The sequence below is a fragment of the Bos mutus genome, chromosome X (assembly GCF_027580195.1).
Source record: "Bos mutus isolate GX-2022 chromosome X, NWIPB_WYAK_1.1, whole genome shotgun sequence".
Taxonomy (NCBI): Eukaryota; Metazoa; Chordata; class Mammalia; order Artiodactyla; family Bovidae; genus Bos; species Bos mutus.
The window spans coordinates 1,380,501-1,405,672 of NC_091646.1; the positions used below are offsets into that span (position 1 = coordinate 1,380,501).

Below are 25,172 nucleotides of genomic sequence, written 5' to 3' on the forward strand. Positions count from 1 at the left end.
CCTGTGTCTCTTACATCTCTTGCATTGGCAGGCAGGTTCTTTACCACTGGTGCCACGTGGGAAGCCCAGAACTAGCCCAGAGCAGAATCCAATTGTCTGATTTGTGCATACTGCTGCTAGGTTCAGAGGTTGAGAATATACAGTATTTAGTTACTATCTCTCGGAGAAGGCATTGGCACCCCACTCCAGTACTCTTGCCTGGAAAATCCCATGGATGGAGGAGCCTGGTAGGCTGCAGTCCATGGGGTCGTGAAGAGTCGGACACGACTGAGCGACTTCACTTTCACTTTCCACTTTCATGCATTGGAGAAGGAAATGGCAACCCACTCGTGTTCTTGCCTGGAGAATCCCAGGGACGGGGGAGCCTGGTGGGCTGCCGTCTATGGGGTCACAGAGAGTCGGACACGACTGAAGCAACTTAGCAGCAGTTACTCTCTCTGACTTATTAAGCTGATTATTTATGGTTATATCTGACATGGACTTAAGGTCATAGGCTAGGGTAACTTCCCTCCAGTCCAATTTAGGACAACTTAGTCCTTGGTAAGAAAATAACAACATAGTAAACATTCCAGTTAGATAAAAATGCCTTTATTTCTAAAATGTGGCTTAACTACACCCATGGTGTGCTAAGCTTGTTTTGGAATCATCTTGCAGCTCCAAGTAAAACCAGGCCAGTGGAGGAACAGTCAGGGCTATTGGTTCCCGGCACTAAGGTGTCACTACTTCAGCAATTCAATCCACACAGTTATTCTCCAGGTGTTTTTTGTGACGTATGGAGAGTCGTTTTGGATTCCTCTGTATGACAGAGAGGTCCGACCTTGAGGAAGATCGGTAGCCCACATCCTCTGCTTTGATAGGCTTAATGATATGGCCTGGCTTGGTGACAACCTTGGGCATGGTCAGCTTTTGGAAGGCCCTCTGGGTGTTCCAAGTAGATCCTACGGGGGTCTGGATGGTCCTTTCAAATTGTTGATGGTGTGTGAATGGATGTGGAAGCACCTGCACCTGGAAAAGAAGGCAGAGTGACTTGGCCTGATCCAAGGCTGTAAACTCTAATGGCAGCTGGCCAGGTAGGTTTAGCACATAAGCCTCAGTCCTACATGATGGCCGTGGTGAGTGGAGCTACCGAGCGGCCAAGGTATGCCCACGCACCCATCCAACCTTAGGAGTGCCAAGCTGCTTGATGACACTTGGGAGGGGCCTAATTGGGATCAGAAACTCCCTTCCCCCAAGCTTGCCCAACAATGGAGGGATGAAAAACCATCCCAACAAGGCCCCTGTGGCAAGAGGAACACTAAGTAGCTGCAGGGTTGCTGGCCCCCAGTGGGTCTTCCTATAAAGCATTGTGACTACCAGACATCTGAGTACTGGTTTATCTGTGCCTCTCCATCCCCCTCCTTTTCCCCCCCTTGATTCATAGCATTGATGTTTTAAGGAACCCAAAGATTTACTCCCAAATCCTGAACTCCACCAAGCTACTACACTCAGCTTCATGCTCTTCCCAAGTCTCATTTCTTTGCCCAGGACTCTTTTGCATTCCACCAAAGTGCTGGTTTCAGACTTAAATAATCTTTAAATGCTTCCCCAAAGGCCAAAGAGGAGGAAAAAGACATAAGCAGAAAAAGGGGGAAGTTACAATCAGTAGTCTCTGGAGATACTCAATGGAACACTCAAAGAGAAGCTTGAGTACTTTCAGGCAGTCCTGGTGGTGGTGAAGGACACAGATTCTTTAGGTTAAGGGAGGGTCTTAGTGGGGTTGACAGAGTATTATTGAAATCATATTTTTCTCCTCTCTTCTGTACCTATTAAATAGCTCCCCCCTCTTTAGAATGAAAAATACAACTTATTTGAATTTTAAACTGACTAGGGTAGATCTCAGGGTCATAGATTTTCAGAACTGAAGGGAATGTAAAGGTCACTGAGTCCCATCTCATTCCCAAGTCCCCTCTATGCATGCTCACACCCCCAGAGCAATCCCTTCTCTCTTTGGACCAGCAGAAGGTTTTTCCTTGAATGGGAATCCTGCCTTTCCTCGAACTTCTATGTTATGTGGCTGCACTCCACATGAAAGCCTTCAATAGAGTTGAAGGCCATGATGGTGCTCAAGTTTGCTCTTCTCTTGGGTAAACATCCCTAGCTCATTATCATATGATACAGTTTTACATCCTTTCACTGTCCTGAACAAGTTGGTCATTTTTCTTAGGATGTAGGTTAAACCTAAACTCCAAACATTACCTGGACTATAAGCACAAGCCTGAAGAATAGCAACTCTGAGTTTTGTCAGACCCATTTGCATCAGCATTTACTGGGGTATTGGCTGGAAATGCAAATTTGGGGGCCTCACCAATGCTACAAAGATTCAGTTTTAACCCACCCACCCAGTAATTAAAACAGCAGAGTCAATCTGGGGAATTATTCATCTCAGAGCCAGTGAAAATAAGAATAGATCTGATCTGTGGTCAAGATCACACACCCTTCTTGACCACAGAGCACTAGAACACTCCTCCCAAGGAGGAGAGCCCGGCAGCGGAAGAGGAGGCTGCTAAATTGCTCTCTATCCCTCACCTGATGAGCTGCTGCATGGGTGTTCCGCTTCTCATTGATAATCACGTTTGGCAAATTCTTGTCTTTCCTTGGAGGACCCTCAGGGGCTTTAATGAGAAACCTGGAAAGCAGAACAGCAGGGTGTCTGACTAAGAGCATTAAGGACTTAGTCAAAAGGGCAGAGAGGACACATGAGGGTGAAGTGGGAGAACCTGGTGCTCTTCTAATGGGGTTTCTTTCCTGTTCTTACCGGCGTCTCTTCTTGGCACTGGGCTTCAGGCCTATACCACCCCACTCGCCCCAGCCAGGCAGAGTCAGGTCCAGGTCCTTTGGCTTACTCGCCTCCACAGCTTCCCTCTTCTCTTTCAAGAAATCTCTGATGACATCATCCCCAGCAAAAGCTTCCTTTATTATCTGCCTTTGATCTCTCTCTTCTTCATCTTCCTGGGAAGAAACAAGAACAGTTACGGCTTGCCTTCTGAGCCAAGGTTTGTGGCAAGATGGTTGGTTGTGACATTTTAGCGCCCTCTAGGGGGAAGTGCGGAACAACGACGGTCTTGCGCTACAAACCAATCGGCAGCCAACCAAGCTCTGATCTCTCTAGGGTAAATATCCCTAGCTCATTATCATAGGACACGATTTAAAACTTTCAAGAAGGAAGCTGTAGGGTGGAGGAAGGAACCAGTCAGTGTCAGGAGGGGGAGCTCCAAGTGGGCCTGGCCAGAATGTGGGAGTCCTTCAGTTTATATCCCTGAAAAGACAGGTGCCAGGGCTCCTCACTTGAGCAGTTTCAATGACTTAATCAGGGAGCCCCAGACCATTTGAAATCCCACTGAGTAGAGCAAAACTCACTCACCTTTGAGTTGTCCTGCCTGGCATCTGGCCAGAGGTTTGAATGAGTCCCTCTGTCCTGTGAGGGCTTTAGAGTCACCCCAGGGAGGATGTGGTGGCTCAGAATTTAAGATGAGGGAGTCTCAGCGGCACTCACACATTTTCATCTATTAAGCTGTCGCTGGGACCAGCCTGGCAATACTACTCCGGACCTCTCAACTACCGCCATGTGCCCCCCCAGCACAAAACTTTCGATTCTATTGCTCATGCAGGAAGGACACTTTCCACACCAGCTCTGATTCCCCCCGTGACCCTGGCTCTGCTCACCAACTCCTGTACGGTTGTGGGAACTGCCAAGGACTTCACGGAAGGCGATTTTGTGGTTAGGAGGTTCTGGAGATCAATCATTTGCTCCTTCCTTTTCTTCTCCTTGGGGGCGCCAATATGATTACTTAGATTCTTCTCCAACTGCAGCCCTTCTACTGCAGTTCTGGGAAGCTCCTCGTTTTCAACACACCCTTCTCTGCCCAGCTCCTCCAGCTCGTCCAGAGTCCGAGCTCTCTCTGGCCTCTGCAGCAACATGGGCTCCTCTTCCTCCCTGGCAGGTTCCTCTCTCTGAGCTGTCCTCGCTGAACTCAGTTCTTGCTTCCCTGACTGATGGTTCTCCGTGCTGAGTTTCTGACACAGTGCCCTCAAATCGGACAGCACCTCCTGGCTGCTAGGATCTGCAGGAAGCAATGAAAGGTGTCAGAAAAGTAAGGTGGGTGGTGTCTCACAAGCATTTATTGACCTCTTGCTGGGCATGGGGCACCAGGGGAGACAGGCTAATGACGACAAATGGGTAAGACAAGATGCCATTCATTGGATCTCCTGGTGAGTTCACTACCTGTCAAGTCACAGGCAATGGAGTTTAGGACTTAAATGCAGCATGTTAGGAAGCAGATGTTCTGGGTCCTGTTCCCAGCTTTGCCAGTGACTCTGTATAAGTAGAGCTGTGGCTTAATTTGCCCAGAGAGTAGGCTCTACTTGGGAGGATCACTCCAAATTCCACATTTTTATTAAAAAAGCTGTTTTAGCAACTGGCTTCTAAAAGCAACTTTGTTGTCATTTATTGAGTTGGCCAAAACGCTCAGATTTTTCTACTGCAGCTTACGGGGAAAACCCGATGAACTATTTGGTCAACACAATATTATTTGTAATTTCTAAAAACTGTGACATCCTATTTGTAATTTACATTGTAATTTTCTACTTGTAAAAACTGTATCCAGCATTGTTTTGTTTGGGGTCCATGCCTTCCCACTATTTTAGGATACTATTTCCCCAAAGTTTGAGATCTTTCATATTTATCATCTGCATGTGCTAAGTTGCTTCAGTCATATCAGACTCTTTGCAACCTCATGGACTGTAGCCTGCCAGGCTCCTCTGTCCATGGGATCCTCTAAGCAAGAATACTGGACTGAGTTGCCATGTCCTCCTCCAGGAGATCTCCCTGACCTAAGGATCGAACCCACATCTCTTATCTACCTTCCATTCCACAACCAACTATTTGATATATTTCACTAGGGGTCTGGGAGGAACCATCCTGGCCCGTGGCTAGTGCTTTCTACAATCCTCTCAGAAGTGACTGCTTATAATTACTAACCCTCGAACTCTTTAGCTGAAAACCCCAAGTAAAGGTCCCCCAATACATTCTAAACAACAGATCTAAAAAAAATTTTTTTAAACCATGGAAAAACAGAATCTTGTTGTCATGTAAATGCATTCATTATTCTTATAGGAAATATAATTGGACCTGAGAATCTAACCAGACCAGGTGATTTCTGAGTGCAGTTAGTTTCCTGAGCAGGCTTTGTAACACCCTGCTTTGTCCCCAGAATGCAAACTCCAACCTGCCTCAAGGGTGCCAAGGTTGCTAATACATATAATATGCAAATATATATAATATGCTCGAGTCTGAGCATGGGCTAACAATTCTAATTTACCCTGTACCTTGTAGTCAGTCATTCATTCCTATCAAGAAAGTCGCACCGCACATCAACATATCAACCAGCATTAACAGAGCGCTAAAAATGCCACTCCTCCTCCCCAAACAAAGCAGACAACTGCAGTGATGATCTGAAGACATTTCATAAGATCTCAAAATACACCTTCGCGCCTATGGGTGTGAACGATTTTCAGATTTGCCAGCCCACCACATGCACCGCTCTCTGGCTTGCGGGTCCCAGTGATGTCAACTCCCGCCCCTCCTTCAAGGATGGCGCACTTCTGTCTTTCTGAAGACTGAACACATACTCTAGAGCCATGCGGATGCCCGCTTATGAAATGCCTTTGAAGAAAAACGGTCATTACAAATGTATTTTCTCTTCAGGGACCCATGGCACTCTCTTGAAAGGCCCTAGAGCCTAATCTCTGCAGCGCGGGTGGGCGGGCACAGTTTTCCTCTCAGTTGGCCAAGAGCACCAACACCAGGCAGCACCCCCCTGTGGTGTACCACTGCTCACCCTTTGTTACACGTCTGTGCACAGGCTCTGCCATGTGATTGAGCTCAGACTTCTGTCTAAGTGATCGCCTTTCCTCAAATTCTTTCAAGAGAGTTTCTTCCTCCACCACTGCCTTTTCTTCCTCACTTTCAGAAGTCTCCTGGGCTTCAGGCTCAGCAGGATCTTCCAGGTCTTTCTGGACCTCAGCCTCTTTGGCATCAATGAAGTGATTCCGGAACATCCAGGGGTTCAGTCCATTTGCCTTTATCTGCACCTCATTCACCAGGTCAGGGACAAGAGGTTCTTCCTCCTCCTCCTGGCCTTCCCCCTCTTCCTCACTCTCAGAGGCCGCCCGGACCTTCTGCGTCAGCTCTTTGTTCCTGGCCAGCTGTTCCTGCATAGCCTGGCGAGCCTGGGGGAAAGTCATAGCACGAGCGCCTGTCATTAGTGACCACAGTCACACCTCTCCCAGTCCACTCCTCAGAGCTGCCTCCTCTCAATCTTCCTGGTACCTACCGTTTAAACTGCTTATACACCATTGTGTTAACAGGTATGGAACAAAATGCAAGACAAATTCTTTGTCCTCAAGGAATCGACATGTGAAACAAGTTTTTTTTTTTTTTTTAACACACAATTCCTCTCTTCTTTAACTGGACTTGCCTTTGGTGCTGCTTCCCTTTCATCTCTCCTAGGACTGCACATAATTTTCCTCTCTGCCTTAGAAATTTTCTGATGCCTTTTTAGATTCCTGGTTTTCCATTCATCCACATGGCTTTTTTTCCCCCAACTCTGCTTCTGCTAGCATCCTTATGGACTGCTTTGCCTTTCTTTCCTTTAATTCCGTATCTCCTTTCACTCTGACGGTGTCTTACCTCCAGGTCATATTTGGCCATAATTGCCTTTGATTTTGCCCATTTCCCACTGTTCTGGTGCTTAAGGCTCATTCGCTCCTGGAAAGAAAGGGCACAGTGAGCTCCTTATTGCTTTCTAGGGAGAGCAGGTTCAAGGGTTGGGGGCCAGAGGCAGCCTCACCATCATTCTGGCCTTGTCAAGTTTTTCTAGTTCTTCTAGTGCTGCAGCAGGATTGACCTTCTGCAACTTCTCAAAATCTTTTAAGGCTTGCTTGGCCTTTCCTTTCTTCAGAATTCTGTGATACCTATAGGGTGAGAGAGGTATGAGGGAAGAGATACAGCTGAACCACTGGTGCCACACATGTAAGTGCCCCCATCACACGAGGGGTCTCCTAATGCCAGGGATGGACTGGACATCACAGAGCTAGACCTGCGAGGCTTGGTGGGACCCTCAGTCCCTGCAGCCCCCAAGGGCAGACCTCCACAAATGAATCCCCTCTGCTTCTAGAGCACAAGCACAAGGGAAGAGCAGAACATGATCCCAAAAGGCAAAAAAGGCAGGAAGGAAGCCCTATTGGCTTCATAGCTGTTGAAGTCAGAACTCATTCAGCAGAACCACTCCATGATGCCCTGGAAGGAAGTCAAAGTAACTGACAGTCCTGTTTTTAGCAAATTCAAGATGGAAAGCCAAAGAGAGAGGAGCAGGCACCACTGAAGCAGGCAAAACTCTCTGAGGTTGGTTTGAGGAAAAAAGAGGCCCGTCACTCCTCTTTGGGACTTTTCCTACAGGACCCCACAGCTGCCATGGGAAAGGTTCTCTCCTAAGGACTTGTGATTAGCCATGCCACTTTCCCATGGAACCCAAGGCTGGTTCACAGGGGCTTCCTTACTTTTTGCTTTTGATTCTCTTCTCTCTTCGAGCCCTGGCCTCATAGTAGGATTGCAGGGCCCGGGCCCTTTGAAGCTCTGCTCGGCGCATCTTTACCTACAACGAATGACATTTACAGTAACCCCTAGGGTTGATGGTAAATGCCGGGAGAAACAGAGCATGCCTGGGTGGATCAAAGGGCTTAGCACACTTACCTCTTCCAGGCTCATAGCTTTGAGAGAGGCCTTTTCCACGGGAGTCAGTAAAGGGTCTGTCACGGGCTGCTTGTTCTTATGGAGAAGATTAAAAATCTCCTGCTCCAGGGGAGTTCCTGCCTTAAGGAGGTAACAGAACACTCTAAGTCTTAAGTCATGCTCCTAGAGTCTCCCTCTTTACAATCCTTTGGCCATCTACACAGTGACTGGAATCACAAACTGGACAGGATGGGCTGTTACAGCAAAAGAAGGGGGTTCTAGGCTTGCTGTTCAAGGGTGCAGATAAAGCCTTACATTTTATTCTGATTTAAGGTAACTTCAGCAAGGGGCCTCTGAGGTTACTCTCTAATATTACCGAGGGAATCACTCTGTGTTCAGATGACCAATATATATAAAACAATACCATTCTCTTAAGAATCAAAGCAGGATGCTCTTAAGGTAAATGTCTGCAGGACAGAGGAACAGCAGTACCAAACTGTCAGTCTACAGAATTGCAAAACAAAATGGTCCCTGAATTCTTATGTATATTTGAAGCAGATTACTCTTAACACAAAGTTAGGGACCTCAGATCTGTATTAGCCTCCCTTTAAGAATATTTATAGAGGAAAGGGGAGGTTAGGTCTTAAGATGAGCACAAAAAGACACCGCCTTTAACAAAATGACTTCCAGGTAATTAGCCTGCTTCCTGACAGTTCAAATTTAACTCTAGTCAATTTTTAACTTGGCTCTGATGCTTCACTTTCCAGATAACTTTGCATGCTAGGTGGTGTCTACGCTAATGAAACGAAATGGACTGTGAACCAGTGACTTCACATGTCAACAAAAGACCCCATTTGCTGCTTGACTGATATTGTAAGGATGGCTAAAATAATCAGGCTGATCATGTCATGGTACACTTTGGCAAGGCATAAAGATAGCCCTGGGCAAGAGCCAGTTTCAAACCTCATGCGCATATTTTATGTGGCTTTCTTGAAACACCATATATATCACAGTCAGTGTTAAACTTACAAATATCTGGACAAATGCATAAACACACATCATCCCATGTTACACTACCCTGACAGAACCGTACAACTATTCTACTAAATAGTAAAGGTGCACTTCCACTTTTAGTATTTGCAGTAGTGACCAATCACAGGCTAGAAAATGATTTATATTACAGTGTTGTAATCTCCCTCTGATTCAATTCAATTTACAAACACTTATTGATTGTAGCTACATTCCAGGCACTTGTGTGGGGTGCTAGGAATACACAATTAATTAAGATAGTTCCTGTCCTCAGAGAGCTCATAGCCTTTCAGAGGAAAGATACACTGTACCATCACCAACATGATGGGTTAAAAGTCCATAGGAGTAATCACAGAGGAAGGAACAATTCTGATTAGGAGATGGGGTAGGCTTGGGGAAGGAAGAGACTTTTTGAATTAGGCTTTGAGGCATCAGCACAATTCTACAAGGAGGGGAAAAAAATCTAAAGGGAGACATGTGTATAAGCAAAACACAGATCTAGAGAAGGGAAAGATATGTTGGGAACAATGCACTGTCCAGTATAGCTAAGATGCCAGGTACTTCTGTCTTATTCTGTAAGTGGAGAGCCTTTTGAAGGATTTTAAGCAGAAAAGTGACAACTGGTGCTGTGTTTTGGAGAGAAAAGCCTGGTGACTGTGTAAGGGGTTCTATGAAAGTGTCAAATGAAAATGAGACAAGGAACCAGGGCTGTGAGACAGAATTACAGGACTCACCCCCTGCGTGGGCTGGCAGTTGAGGGGAGGAGTTATGTCACCGACTGAGGTACAGCATGAAGGTCATAGTACAGTTTAAGCATCTGGGGAAGGGAAATACTAGGCGTACTTCGTCGTGTGTCAAGTTTAGGGGCACAGGGGAGACCCAGGTGAGGCCTGTGAGTCATGTGGAACACGCGTCCGGAAATCAGGAGTTGACAGTGATCTGTACCATGTTTACAGCCCAAGAATAAAAAAGGACTAAGAAAGTCAGATAAAAACCAAAACAGACACGAAAACAACAGCAAGCCTATGTTCCAAGGCAGCAGTTTTAACCACGATATGTTAATGGTGTCAAATAGGCTGAAGACGCAGAGGACCTGGGATGTGGCCATTGGGAAGCCCCTCACTAATTCATTCTGAAAGAAGTTTCAGGAAGGTAGTAGGGAAGAGGGTAACAGAACAGGGACCAGCTCTTTCCAAAGCATGTTCCTCATCAGCTGACAAGGTTTACTTCATTTTTGTAAAGTTTAAAATTCAGTGGATTTGATTAATAAAATTAGTTTGTCCTCTAAGTCAAAAGGATTTCTTTACCATCTTTTCATAGCATTTAAAAGGCTGTCTGGCGTACACTGTGGTCTGCCCAACTCTCAGAGCGGCATGTGCTATATTCTAGCAACCAGACCCTGCCAATACCCCCCAGCCCCACCCCCAGGCACACTGAGAAAGGAAGGTTTTGAGGAGCACACTTCTGGAAATGATGGTGCCAGCTGCTAGGGGAGGGAAGAAGGAAGTGGGTGGTAAGTTACCTTACCTCATTTCTAGCACTTTGCCGTTTACAAATGCTTTCTCACACATTATCCCCTTTAATGCTTCTCAGCTAGAGTCAAATGGAATTTTAGGTAGCTGGACCAAAACTGTAAGTGCTGACTTTTTAGATTCTTTATTTCCACGAATACTAGTATACTGCTAGCCCCTGGGCTCTGCCTTCTAAGGTGCTACTAGCCACCAAGGACCTCCTGACTTCTCTGTGCCATGCTGGTATAATTTCTCAAAAATGAACTTCAGACTGGCTGCACCATTCTCAGTGCAACCCCCTCCCCCACCATCTCATCTTTACTGACCAATTCGGCATTTGCCTGCCACCTCCAAGATCACACCAGCATTTGGAAGAAGCAAGGTGCAGAACAGTGTGGAGTAGATTACTACTACTTTTTTGATTTTAAAAAGTGAGATAAACATAAATATATCCATAAAATTTTTAATTTAAGAAGAACAAATAACTTGTAGGAGTAGTGACCTCTGGGTGGGAGTATGGGGGTAAAAATGAGCAGATGGGGGACAGGAGTAGGGTCAAATGCTACATTTCTTCTATACTTATTTTCAAATCCTGCAAATTGTATTACCTCTTAAAATTTTTTTCCTAAAGTCTCCCTTCCATCCTGCAGCCACACTTTAAACCTGATCTCATTTTCATGTGGAAAAGGAAGCATCCTAGAAAGAGAATGGTGGTGACTTTCAATAACAACATCAGAAACAGAGTTTATCTCCATAATAAGCAACACCTTGCTCAATGTCTAGCTATGGCGGCAAGCCATGTTTACTTTGATGAGCTTTAATTATCTCAACTTCCTGACACATACGACCCCATTTTGGGATTTACAGAAAGCAGAGAAACCATCTATCCAGGGTTTGGGCACTGCTGTTTTGGACTATCTTTCTGCTGAAGACAGAACACCCCCTTATAGACTCCATAACCAATGGTGTATTGGAAAAGAAAGGCTAGCTGTTCTGAAGTTGTTCAGACTAAACACTGACACTTCAGGTACAACATGGGATTACTAACTTTTTAATTTTGCCATTGGCATAACTAGTGTTCCACCTCTGGACCCATCATTTACCACCACCACCATTTCATAACAGATAAGCTATTTTAACACCTTTAAAGTGGAAAGAATAACTTCATAATAAAAAATAGCTGACAACCCCACACCACCATATTCACAATTATCCTTACAGTTCAGATGATTGAAAAATTTGCCTGAGATCAGTGTTTGGGAAACCAAGCTCTAAAATATAATTTTTATTTTCTGCAGCTCAGTCATAATGAGTTACTTGCTAAGATTCTAGTCATTATCACCAATCTGCTGTATTTTAATGTGGTGTTCCTTTTCAAGTAAACTTTGGTCCTGCTGCTCATATATCCCGCCTAAGGCATCATTAATGCTGCCAGGTTCCTAACTCTCCCCAGATCAGAATGCTGGCTGTAAAAGCTTTTAAAAAACCAGGGTGTGAAAAAGAAAACATCATGATGTTCCTTCTCTATTGGCAAATCAGACGTCGTCACACAAAAACATGGAGATAATCATGTGTATGTGGGGGAGGAGGGCTCCCTGGTGGTAAAGAATCTGCCTGCTACTGCAGGAGACGTGGGTTCGATCCCTGGGTTGGGAAGATCCCCTGGAGAAGTAAATGGCAACCTGCTCCAGTATTCTTGCTTGGGAAACCCCATGGACAGAGGAGTGTGGCAGGCTACAGTCCATGGGGCGGCAGAGTTGGACACAACTCAGGGACTAAACAACAACAACCACGTAGGGGACACTCCAAGCTGAGGAAGGGTGAGCTACCTACCGCCTATGAACCTTGCTCTCCCACCCGCCCCCTCAACCTTTCTAATCACTCAACTAAAATGACCACAGCTGCCATTCCTGCTTAACATGTCTAAGGAGACCAACTGCAGGCTCTGCAATGTCCATGCTGTGTGACCTCACCTTTCAAGGGGCACTAACCTTCCAGCCATTGACCACATGTTCAATGGGAGCAAAGGCTGATTGGGGCTTGCTCAGGGGAAAAACCAGCTGCTCTGCTTGCCGATTCTTCAGAACGACAGGATCCCATTTGGAGAGGATTTGGGAGCTTTTATTGAATGCCACTTCTCTGTGGATCTGAAACAGGCAAAAGCACACAGAAAGAAAGAGCCACGAATTGAAGCATTAAACTCAAAAGAACCAGCAGGAAATTAGGAGGCCATGTAAGAGTCAGGATGCTAGAGATTAGCTCTTGCTTACTTACTTCTCAGGACTGCACTTGCCCTGAGATTAGTTTTAATCTTTTCCAAGGTGAGGCAACCACAACTTGCCCCCCTCCCACTTCTCAGGCCTTTCTCGCTTCTCATCTTGCCCTTTTTTTTTTTTGGTCAGTTTCTTCCCCTTAGTGGACCACATTTTCTTTGACTTACCCGCTCAATCTCTTCTCTGTGAAGTGGTAGCTCCACAGTCTTCTTCGATTTCACTCGATTCAGCTGCTTTTTCACAGCAGCCAATGAGGATGAAGTTTTAACAGGCTCAAGCAGATCTGAAAGGACCAGCTTTTCTCCTGATCCTGTAGAAAGGCCAAACTTTCTGGTCAGACTGAGAAGTGAGGCAAAACCTCAGCATCACCTCAGCAGAAAGTGCTGGTAGCCAGGCAGGTGTGCAGGGAAGCAGGAATAGCCCTCTTACTTCCATCACTAGCCAGTGTGATGGCACTGCTTTCCTACATCCCCAAACATGTTGAAGTGTAGAAGACAGAAAACTATTTAAAACAATCATTTGCTTTTCTCCTGGTCTTTCTGGTTCCACGCTTGCCCACTGGAATTCATTCTTCACACAGCAGCCAGTGTTTTGAAACTGTAAATCACAGGATGTCATGATCCTGCAGAAAATCCTCCAATGACTCCCCATCATCCTCACAGCTCAGTGGGTCAAGAATCTGCCTGCAATGCAGGGGACACAGGTTTGATTCCTGGGTTGGGAAGATCCCCTGGAGAAGGAAATGGCAAACCACTCCAGTATTCTTGCCTGGAGAATCCCATGGACAGAGGAGCCTGATGCTGCTGCTGCTAAGTCGTTTCAGTTGTGTCTGACTCTGTGTGACCCCCAGACCGCAGCCCACCAGGCTCCCCCATCCCTGGGATTCTCCAGGCAAGAACACTGGAGTGGGTTGCCATTTCCTCCTCCAATGCATGAAAGTGAAAAGTGAAAGTGAAGTCGCTCAGTCGTGTCCGACTCCTAGCGACCCCATGGACTGCAGCCTACCAGGCTCCTCCATCCATGGGATTTTCCAGGCAAGAGTACTGGAGTGGGGTGCCATTGCCTTCTCCCCAGAGGAGCCTGGCAGGCTACAATCCATGGGATCACAGGAGTTGGACACGATTCTTAGTGACTAAACCACCATCCTGTCTGCCTCTCCAACCTCAAGTTATCCTTAAGTGGAGGATGGTCCAGCCACACTGACCTTGCTCCTCTTCTTCAAACATGCTGACCATGTTATCTCTCTCAGTGCCTTTGCACCAGCTGGTCCCTCACCTGGAACACTACTCCCTGTCTCTGCATGCTTGACTTTTCTTGTTATTCAGATCTCAGTTTAAGTTTTGCCTCTTCAGAGGGATTTCATTCATGCCTAGCCAAAGGAAAGTAGCCGCTTAGTCACCTGACTGTATCATTTTGTTATAATTCACTTACTGTTTCACTGCCTTAGAATGTAAGCCCCAGGAGGTCCATCACTTATTCTTTACTCTGTATCTAAACCAATCCTGAAACTCATACATAGTAGAGGTACAGTATTTGCTGAATGGGTAAGCCTGGGAGAATACATTGTTACCAGTGCTGAAAGGTTACATTAATGATTACTAGAAGTGCCTAACTCATTCAGGTTGCCTAAGTTGTGAATACAGTGGGAAATATTTGGCACCTAGACTCAGTGTCAAGTGAAAATCTCAACTCTGTTATTTATTAGATCATATATTCTCAATTGGGGTGATACCATTTCCCCACCTAGGGGTAAAAATTGGTTCTTGGGTGAGCGTGCATAAGGGAAAAAAAAACCTTAGATACAGTTAGCTCATTAAGCTCTATGGCAGATCTTGACTGTGGCCTTTTCATTTTCTTTTAGAAATGGAAGAAATTCAAGAGCATCCGATTACCCTTCTTCATTCACTCATGGGTAAGTATGTATGGTATGATTCACTAACCACATCAAAAATAGCTGGAAAGAGGGCACCAAGGGGAAGTAGACCATTATGCTTTTGGAATTCCACAAGGTCCATGCAGACAGTTTCCTTTGTTAACTTACCTTCAGAACTTACACTGAACTCTGACACCTTCAGACTAGCCTCAGACCTATCAGCCAATTTCTGCCTGAAATTAAGCAAAACAGAATACATAAAGAATGGATACAGTCTGCTGGGGAACAAACACCTCTCTTCAAACAATGCTTTCGTTTCATATTTATTCTAGAATTAGGTTTTGTCACAAAATAACCAGGAAATCTATTCCTAAGCTGGACCCAGTAGTTTAACCATCTCTTAATGAAAACAGCCTCTCAAAAACACAAGGCAATGCAAGGCAGGCATAGTGAAAAAGGTATTGGACTTGGATTCAAACATGTCTGGATATGAATACCCTATCTGCCACTTATTCGAGTGACTTTGGGACATGTCAATCTTATTTTCTATTTGAAGAAGCCGATGTGCAGAGGATTTACCTACAGTCTCCAAAGTACATGCTCTTAAGAATGATGCTGAAAAATGTTGTCTTCGGCACTGAATGTTAGCTGCAGATAAGTCCCATGGAATCAGCTAGTTAGAAATGTCCATATTGAAGGGAATGTTACCTATCCTTTCCATTAAGTGAACTGATTGATTCCAGAAGCTTCTGATGCTTTCTTTCTTCATCTTTGTCCCCCTGGAAACAGAAAAAGGAAGAACCATCAGATTGATGAGGGGAGGGAAAAGACAGTATGGAAATTGAGGCCCATATAAAATCTCCCATTCTTTTGGTCAGTGGAGAACTGGGAAATCAGATGAGGTCTGGCGTGCAGGCATTCCAGCTCAAACAGGAAGAACTGCTTCAAAAACCGAAATTTCCCAACTGTAAGGAATATAGATCCTAAGTAACCAGGAGCTAATGCCATGCTTCTGTCTTAACTGGTTTTAAGAAAAGTGCCATGAGAATAATATTTCTGTATAGAATATATAGTGTAATCTGACATGGGAACCTTGACATAAAAAAGCCAATCTAAGTAGTTTTCTCAAGAGAATAAAGAGCTGGAATTCCTATAGCAGCTGCCCAGCTTAATTATGCATGTGTATATTTCAGTCAGAAAATCAAGTAACTCTCTATGGAAATCCAAACTTGGAAACAGGGAAATCATATGGCACACACACTCCAAGTGGCACCACTGAGCCCCCTCCCCAGACACTACACTTAGCATCTCAGCATCAAGCTGCCATAGCTTTAGGCAGCTTTAACTGTGTTTGTGAGCATCTATGCTTTATCTTGATTTATTTTGTGTTTTAATTAGCAGGGCATGTCCTAAGGTAATCACTTCTTTGCTTTATGCCATTTGGCTTAGGTTTAGTAGGAATGCTCTAATTTGGAAAATTGTAACTAATTTATTTGTGAGACCTGAACAAGTATAAACAATGTTGCCACCCCTTTTCCTTCCATGAAGTGTGCCCTTTACCCTAATTTTGAAACAGAAGGGAACTGGAGAAGGCAGTTTGGCAGGTGTCACTCACCTCATCTTCACTGGTGCTCAAGGGGTAGTCTTTTGGCAAATCCTCTAGTTCTTTCTGTTGGTTCGAAGCCAGAAGGTTGCTAAAGGAGATAAAAGAGAAATACTATCACTTGAAGGAATTTTTCTTATATTGAAATGATCTCTAAAACATAACTTCAGTTCTCAGTACAGAATAGTCTTATCCCCTGGAAGAGGTGCAAACCAAGTAGTATTGAGCATCTTTGGAAGTTTTCCAAGACATCAAATCTGGACTGCAGAAGGCAGGCATCACCTGTTAAAAGGTGAGCAGTGTTAGTAATACCCATACAGAACTGCATGAAAATGGAAAGATCTAACACTCTTCAGTGACTGATTAGCACTGCATTTCCCACGGACCTCTGGGAGGCTATAAAAATGTCAGACCCTAGGTAAGGTGGCAGAAGATGCTGTTGCTGCCCCTTGAGGCAAGGCAACTTCACCATTAATATTTCTAAGCATCCGCCACATGGAAGACACCTGTATAGGTGCTGCTTACTCAAAAGTGACATCTTGATCACTTGTTCTCCGAAATCGAAAAACAGGGAATTGGAAGAAAGCCGCTGGAGCTTGCTCAGCAAAGCAGGCACTTTAATTAAAATGTCGTGGATGACTCCAATTAACAAAGGTTTCCAAGATAAGGCGAGTTTAGAACAAAGTCACTGCCTGCGCAGTAGGCGGAAACGCTCCGCACCAGCGGCATCAAAAGGAGTCACGTGATGAGGAAAGTGCTACATATTAACTTCTCTGGAGCGGGAGAAACCGCAACAGGATCAACAGGGATGAGACTAAGAAGATGGAGAGCGGAGGGGGCGAATTAAATTAATAGGGCTTTAAAGGATGGATCATGGAAACAGTAACGAATGGTGAGATCCTGGGAGGGGAACAACTGTCGCCAGCTAAAAGATGGCCTCTGTTTCTCGAGAGCCGGGAAAACCGACCCCCAGCGAGGCTCAGACCCTGCCCTCCCCCCTCCCCGCCCCGGATCGCTACCCCTCACCTCTCCGCAGCCTGGTTCGCGTTCATCTCAGCAGCCTGTCTCACATGGACCAGGAGCGGAAGTCGAAAGGAAAGATTTCCGTACCGGCCGCAAAGCAATTTAGGCTTCCGCCAATCACGCGCGACTAGTGGCGTCACTTCCGGCCCGCCCCGAGGTGTGCAAGGAACTAAGCAGTTTGGGAGGCGCCCGCGGGGAATCGGGAGTCTGGAGGAAAAATCCTGTCAGCGGGTGGAGCTCTGCTCTCCCCACCCACCTCTCAGCTCTTTGACGCGTCCGCGTCCGTCTTCCCTGGCCCGGGTTTCCAGGCGGCCCGGGCGGGTGAGGTTAGCACGAGTGTGCCTCGCTGTCGGGGACCTGGCTGAGCCTTCGTGGCTCTGCCTGATCCAAAAGGAGAGGCTCCAGCGTCTGTCGGTGATCGACAGCGTCCTGCGAGCCTGCCGCCAGCCAGCTCGAGGCGTTATTGACCGCCGGGGAAGTGGCCAGCATTGTGCTAAGGTCCTGGCGATCCGCCGGTGGACAACAAAGCAAGTTTCCTGCCCTCTTAAGGAAAAAATCCTTTGTCACCCTGCGCCCCCTTGTAATTGCAGCTCTGGGTTCCTACTTCCTACATAACAAAGTTTCATTCAAGAATGGGCTGTGTCTGTGACTGCAACTTCCTCCTCTCCCGTCAACCTTTAAGAATTTTTCTTTAATTAAAAGTAGAAAAGTAATACACGGAAAAAGACACTTATTTTTCGAAGCCACTCCCATTTTGTTTTCACCCCCACCGTTCCGCTGAAACTATTCTGGACAAGATCATCTTGTTACTAAATAAAAGGGACACTTCTCGGTCTTTGTCTTCCCAGAAGTCTGTGGTATTAGACACTGTTGGTTTGTGTTCTTAGGGATATTCAGGGAATGTTTTTGAGTAACTACTGTATGCCAGGCCCCTTGGCACTGGCGATACACTGGTGAATAAAACAAACATGTTCCATGGCCTTATACAACCTACTTTCTACTGGGGTTAAAGACAATTTTGTCATGGTTGCAACTCCATCCTGGGCTCCCGTGACTCTACTCTCCTGGTATCTTAGCTTTATGACCATTTCCCAACGTCTTCTCTGCTGGATACCGTTTATGTACGAACTCCCTAAATGATGATGTTTCTTAGGTTCTGTACTCGGTGCTCTTTGTTTATACCATGTGCTCTTAAGCCTTTAACACTTGTATCAGTTCAGTCCCTCTGTCCTGTCTGACTCTTTGTGACCCCATGGACTGCAGCAGGACAGGCTTCCCTGTCCATCACCAACTCCCAGAGCTTGCTCAAAGTCATGTCCATCAGGTCGGTGATGCCATCCAACCATCTCATCCTCTGTTGTCCCTTTCTCTTCCTGCCTTCAATCTTTCCCAGCATCAGGGTCTTTTTCCAGTGAGTTCCTTCTTTACATCAGGTGGTCAAAGTGTTGGAGTTTCAGCTTCAGCATCAGTGCTTCAGTGAATGTTCAGGACTGATTTCCTTTAGGATTGACTGGTTTGATCTCCTTGCTGTCCAAGGGACTCTGAAGAGTCTTCTCCAGCACCACAGTTCAAAAGCAGAAGTTCTTTGGTACGCAGCTTTCTTTATGGTCCAACTCTCACATCCGTACATGACTACTGGGAAAAACAATAGCTTTGACTAGATGGACCTTTGTCGGTAAAGTAATGTTTCTGCTTTTTAATATGCTGTCTAGGTTTGTCATAGCATTTCTTCCATGTACCTGGAAGATGGAAAGACTACCCACTCCAGTGTTCTGGCCTGGAGAATTCCATGGACTACAGTCCATGGTGTCGCAGAGTTGGACACGACTGTGACTTTCACTTCTTCCAAGGAGCAAGCATCTTTTAATTTTATGGCTGTAGCCACCATCTGCAGTGATTTTGGAGCCCAAGAAAATAAAGTCTGTGACTGTTTCCATTGTTTCCCATCTATTTGCCATGAAGTGATGGGACTGGATGCCATGATCTTAATTTTTTGAATGTTGAGTTTTAAACTGGCTTTTTCACTTTCCTCTTTCACTTTCATCAAGAGGCTCTTTAGTTGCTCTTTGTTTTCTGCCATAATGGTGGTTATCATCTACATGTCTGAGATTATTGATATTTCTCCCTGCAATCTTGATTCCAGCTTGTGCTTCATCCAGTCCAGCATTTCGCATGATGTACTCTGCATTTAGGTTAAATAAGCAAGATGACAATATACAGCCTTGACATACTCCTTTCCCAATTTGGAACTAGTCCACTGTTCCATGTCCAGTTCTAACTGTTGCTTCTTGATCTCCTGCACCTCAGGAGGCAGGTAAGGTGGTCTGGTATTCCCATCTCTTTAAGTATTTTCCACAGTTTGTTGTGATCCACACAGTCAAAGGCTTTCGTGTAGTCAATGAAACAGAAGATGTTTTTCTGGAATTCTCTTGCTTTTTCTATGATCCAGAAGATGTTGGCAATTTGATCTCTGATTCCTCTGCCTTTTCTAAATCCAGCTTGAACATCTGTAAGTTCTCAGTTCACATACTGTTGAAGCCTATCTTGGAGAATTTTGAGCATTACTTTGCTAGTGTGTGAGATGAGTGCAATTGTGTGGTAGTTTGAACTTTCTTTGGCATTGTTTTTCTTTGGGATTGGAATGAAAACTGACCTTTTCCAGTCCTGTGGCCACTGCTGAGTTTTCCAAATTTGCTGGCATATTGAGTATAGCACTTTAACAACATCATCTTTCAGGATTTGAAATAGCTCAACTGGAATTCCATCACCTCCACTAGCTTTGTTCATAGTGATGCTTCATATGAGGACTTGTATCAGCACTTGTATCAGGACTCCAAAAATCTACATTTCTAGCCCAGATCTCTTTTTTGAACTCCAGACTAGTATCTTAGATTGCAATCTGGCAATTATTTTTGTTCCTCAGGCACATCAACTGTGAAGTATGTGGTGATTTCTCTCTTTTCCATCAGAATTTTGTATTTCCCATCTCTATGACTGGCACCATCAACTGTCTAGTTAGGCAAGTCAGAAATCTGAGTCACCTTACATTCTTCTCTCCCTGATGATTACAGTGATTCCCTCTCATTGCCAGTTCTGCTTCCTAAATCTCTCTCATGCACCTCACCACCTTTCTGCCATTGGAAATCTAGACATTGCCATTGTGTCAGACCCTTGCAATGTCAAGCCTGTGGTATTGCTGTAATCTATTGTAGAAAAGGGGAGCTTAAATCATACTGATGAAGAGCATGGGTTTTGAACTAGACTCTGTGTTTGAATCTTATCTCTGCTGCTTGCTAGTTTTGTAATTCTTGAGTAAGTTATCTCTCTAAGCCTTTGTTTCCTCATCTTTAAAGTGAGAATTCTAATAATACATTGGATAGTTGTGAGGACTAAGTGAATTAATATACATAAAGCACTGGAATAAATGGCAAGCCCTTAGAATAGTACCTGTCACATTAAAATGCATGATAAATATTAACTCTAATAATTATTTTTTTGGTGGCTCAGATGGTAATGAAACCTCCTGCAATGCCAGAGACCTGGGTTCGATCCCTGGGTTGGGAAGATGCCCTGGAAGAGGGCATGGCAACCCACTCCAGTATTCTTGCCTGGAGAATCTCCATGGATAGAGGAGCCTGGCGGGCTACAGTCCATGGGGTCACAAAGAGCTGGACACGACTGAGTGACTAAGCCCAGTACAGCACAATTATGTTTTACTGGCTTTTCAGTTGTTAGTTTCTCCTCATCTAGTCATATAAGTTGGACCATGTCATGCCCCTACTTAAACAATGCAAATAGACCCTCATCCCTTTCAAGATAAAATGAAAAAACTCTTTAGTCCTGTCTACTTCTTCAACTAGTTGGAACTGCTTGCTCATTCCCCCAAAGCAATTCAAATTATATTTTTATGGGCAGATGATGCTCTCTTAATCTTACATAAAGTATGAATAAAAGCATTTTAAGAAAACATTGACATTTTTTATTGATTTATACTTAATCTAAGTAAAGACAGTGTGTTTGCTATGCAAATGCAGCTTTGAGACAAGTCCCCTAGGTACTCCTCTTTCGTAGCTCTAACCAGATTGCTGCGCCATTTCCCGCTTATGTGAAATTATGGCACAGCTGAGACCTAAAGGAGGAGAGGGGGCCAGCCCTGGGGGAACCTGAGGATGAGTGTTTGGGCAAAGGAAGCAGTGTATACCCAGGACCTCTGGATTGGGAAGAGCTTGTTATATATTCTAGCAACTGAAAGGCCAGTGTGTGACTAAATGGTGGTGATAAAAAAAAAAGGTAAATATAACAGCAGATGGAGAGGTAGGCAGGGTCCAGGTATTGTAGGCTATGGTACAATTTGGATGTTACTCTACATAAAATTGGTCACAAATAAAGGGGTTATGTAGGAGAGTGACATAATTTATATTTTGATAACATCACTTTAGCTGGGGTGTGGAGAATGGATAAATGGGGCACCAGTAGAAGCAGAGAGACCTGTCAGGAAGCTATGGTGTAGTATAGGGAGAGAGGATGATGGTTTGGAATATCATGGTAACTGTGGAGATGGAGTCATTGGTGGGTTCACCAGAGACATGTGGGAGGTGAAGGAAAGAGGAAGATTATGCCTACCTTACTGGATTGAACAAGCACAGTAGATTATTAAGATGCAGAAGACTAGTGATGGAGAGACAGATTTGGTGAGTGAGACCAAAAGTTCAGTTTAGTACTTTTGAGGTTTGAGAGCAAGATATCTAAGCGGAGAAATCAAGTGTGTAGCTAGGTAGAAGGGTTGTGAAAGATAATTAGTCAAGAACTCTTGATCTTTTTTTGGAGGTGGTGGGCTGCACCACCGGAGAAGGCAATGGCACCCCACTCCAGTACTCTTGCCTGGAAAATCCCATGGATGGAGGGGCCTGGTGGGCTGCAGTCCATGGGGTCGCCAAGAGTCGGACACAACTGAGCGACTTCACTTTCCCTTTTCACTTTCATGCATTGCAGAAGGCAATGGCACCCCACTCCAGTACTCTTGCCTGGAAAATCCCATGGACGGAGGGGCCTGGTAGGCTGCAGTCCATGGGGTCGCTAGGAGTCGGACACAACTGAGTGACTTCACTTTCCCTTTTCACTTTCATGCGTTGGAGAAGGCAATGGCACCCCACTCCAGTACTCCTGCCTGGAAAATCCCATGGTCGGAGGGGCCTGGTAGGCTGTAGTCCATGAAGTCGCTAAGAGTCGGACACGACTGAGTGACTTCCCTTTCACTTTTGACTTTCATGCATTGGAGAAGGCAATGGCAACCCACTCCAGTGTTCTTGCCTGGAGAATCCCAGGGACAGGGAGCCTGGTGGGCTGCCGTCTACGGGGTCGCACAGAGTCAGACACGACTGAAGTGACTTAGCAGCAGCAGGGCTGCACCACATGGCTCACAGGATAGGATCTCAGTTCCCTGACCAGAGACTGAATCCAGGCCATAGCAGTGAAAGTGCCGAATTCCAACCTCTAGACCGCCAGAGAACTCTCAGGAACACTTGATCTTGATTAGAACTATTAGTGATTATCAGTAAAATAAAAATATACCACCCCCACACACAAGTTTGTTTATATTTCAACTGGTTGACATTTCATAAAAAAAGACCCAGGCTCACTCGAAAACTGCAACATGGCAACAGTTGTGATTTTACCATAAATTCATGATGTTGTGTGTCCTACAGTATCTAACCTATTCCTTGAATATAGTGGGCTCAATAAGTGTTTTTGAATTAGTGAATGAAAAAAGTCATGCTAGTCCATGTTATTTATTCTTGTAAAAGATATATAATAATAATAATGATAATAATTTTTAACTTTAGAATTTACAGAGTGCTTGCTATGGTCTGAATGCTTGTGTCCCCTCAAATTCATATGTTGAAATCCTAATCCCCAATATGATGGTACTTGGAGGTGGGGCCTTTGGGAGGTGATTAGGTCATGAGGGTAGAGCCCTTATGAATGGGATTAGTACCCTTATAAAAGACACCCCAGGGAGGTCCCTTGCCCTACTCCACAATGTGCGGACATAGTGATAAGGCGCTGGCCCTGAACCAGGAAGAGGGCTCTCACCTAACCATGATGGCACCTTGATCTTGGGCTACCAGCTTCCAGAATGGCCAGAAATAGGTTTCAGTTCTTAATAAGCCACCTTGTCTGTGATCTTTTGTTTTGCAGGCTGAATGAACTAAGACAGTGCTTTTATATCCCTTATGCCATTTTATATTTTTTGTATTAAACTTTGAATTTTAAGATAACTATAGATTCACATATAGTTGCAAGAAGTAATACAAAGATTCAGTGTATCCTTTACCCAGTTTATCCCAATGGTTATATCTTGCAAAACTCGAATACAGTGTTACAACCAGGATAATGATATTGAGATAGTCAAGGTGCTGAAAACTTCCATCACCACAAGTATCAGTTATGTTGCTTTTATACAGTATACCAGCTTTCCTCCCACCCCTGACTCCTCCTTAACTCCTATCAATCACTAGTCTGCTCCCCATTGCTATAATTTTGTCATTTCAAGGATGTTCGGTTAAGTTCAGTTCAGTCACTCAGTTGTGTCCGACTCTTTGCGACCCCATGTTATATAAATAGAATTATATAGGATGCAACTTCTTAGATTTATATTCTTTCACTGGAGATTTATTCAGATTATTCTGTATATCAGTAATTCATTTCTTTTTGTTGTTTTTTAAATGTATAATTCAATGATTTTTAGTATAATTACACAGTTGAGCAGTCACCATCACAATACATTTTAGAACAATGTCATCACCTCCCAAAACAGACCTTGTACCCTTTAGCCATCATCCCCTTGTATAATCGGAAATATATTTGATCTTTGTCCCTGGATCCTGGCACAAAGCTCCCAACCTCCTTGGAATTTTCTGAGCAATAGGAATGCCTTTTGCCATTCATAAGGAGCCCCTTTCAACCATATCTGAGTTAATGTTAGTGAGGTGACTTTTGGAAGTGTGTTAGTTGCTTAGTCGTGTCCAACACTTTTGCAACCCCTTGGACTGTAGCCTGCCAGGCTCCTCTGTCCATGGAATTCTCTAGAGAAGCATACTGGAGTGTGTAGCAATTCCCTTCTCCAAGTGATTGTCCTAAGCCAGGAATCAAACCCAGGTCTCTTGTGTTGCAGGCAGATTCTTTACCATCTGAGCCACCACTTTTGGAGAGCCCCTAAGTAACCTAAAGGTGGGGGCTGGTTTCCAAGAAATCAACCATGGTTAAGGAGTTGGAACTTTCAGCCCCACTCCCTGACCTCTGGGGAAGGGATGGGGGCTGGAAGATGGAGTTCGATCACTAAGAGTCAATGATTTAATCAGTTATATCTATGTAATGAAGTCTCCATAAAACCCTGAAAGGTCAGGTTTTAGAGAACTTCTGGGTTGATGTGGGGAGATAGGTGTGTCTGAGAGCATGGAAGCTCCATGCATCTTTCCACATACCTGGCACTTAGCATCTCTTCCAATCTGTCCATTCCAGAGTTACATCCTTTTTACAATAAACCAGTAATCTAGTAAATAAACTGATTTTCTTAGTTCTGTGAGTCCCTCAAGCAAATGAATTGAACCTGAGGAGGGGGTTGTGGGAACCTTCAACTTATAGTCAGTGATCAGAAGCACAAGTAACAATCTGGATTTGTGATGGGTATCTGAAGTGGGGTGAGAACAGTCTTGTGGGACTGAGCCCTTAACTTGTGGGATCTGACAGTTTCTTAAGGTAGATAGTGTCAGAATTGAGTTAAATTTGTAGGACACCCTGTCAGTTTCCAGGTCTTCCCCGTAGCTCAAATGGTAAAGAATCTGCTTGCAACACAGAAGACCCAAGTTCAGTTGCAGGGTCGGGAAGATCCTCTGGAGAAGGGGATGGCAATCCACTCCAGTATTCTTGCCTGGAGGATCCCATGGACAGAGGAGCCTGGCAGGCTACAGTCCATGGGGTCACAAAGGGTTGGACACAACTGAGCTACTAACACTACTACTACTGTCAGTATCTACTGATAATTGGAAAATTGCATGATGGTGTGGGAAAAAACACACATTCTGGACTCCTG

At 44.8% G+C, this 25,172-nt stretch overlaps 1 protein-coding gene across 1 annotated transcript; it reads right to left on the reverse strand.

Moving 5' to 3' along the window:
* Window positions 1-566: 566 nt before the first annotated feature.
* UTP14A (UTP14A small subunit processome component) lies at window positions 567-17,162 on the reverse strand. Its single transcript, XM_005908290.3, has 15 exons — window positions 17,084-17,162; window positions 16,070-16,148; window positions 15,163-15,233; window positions 14,623-14,687; window positions 12,749-12,891; window positions 12,300-12,455; window positions 7,790-7,909; window positions 7,597-7,691; window positions 6,888-7,011; window positions 6,728-6,805; window positions 5,877-6,267; window positions 3,703-4,100; window positions 2,795-2,988; window positions 2,566-2,665; window positions 567-1,005 (listed from the first exon to the last, which is right to left on the reverse strand). The coding sequence occupies exons 1-15, from the start codon at window positions 17,107-17,109 to the stop codon at window positions 733-735; spliced, it is 2,313 nt and encodes a 770-aa protein (XP_005908352.2). The 5' UTR covers window positions 17,110-17,162; the 3' UTR covers window positions 567-732.
* Window positions 17,163-25,172: the final 8,010 nt, after the last annotated feature.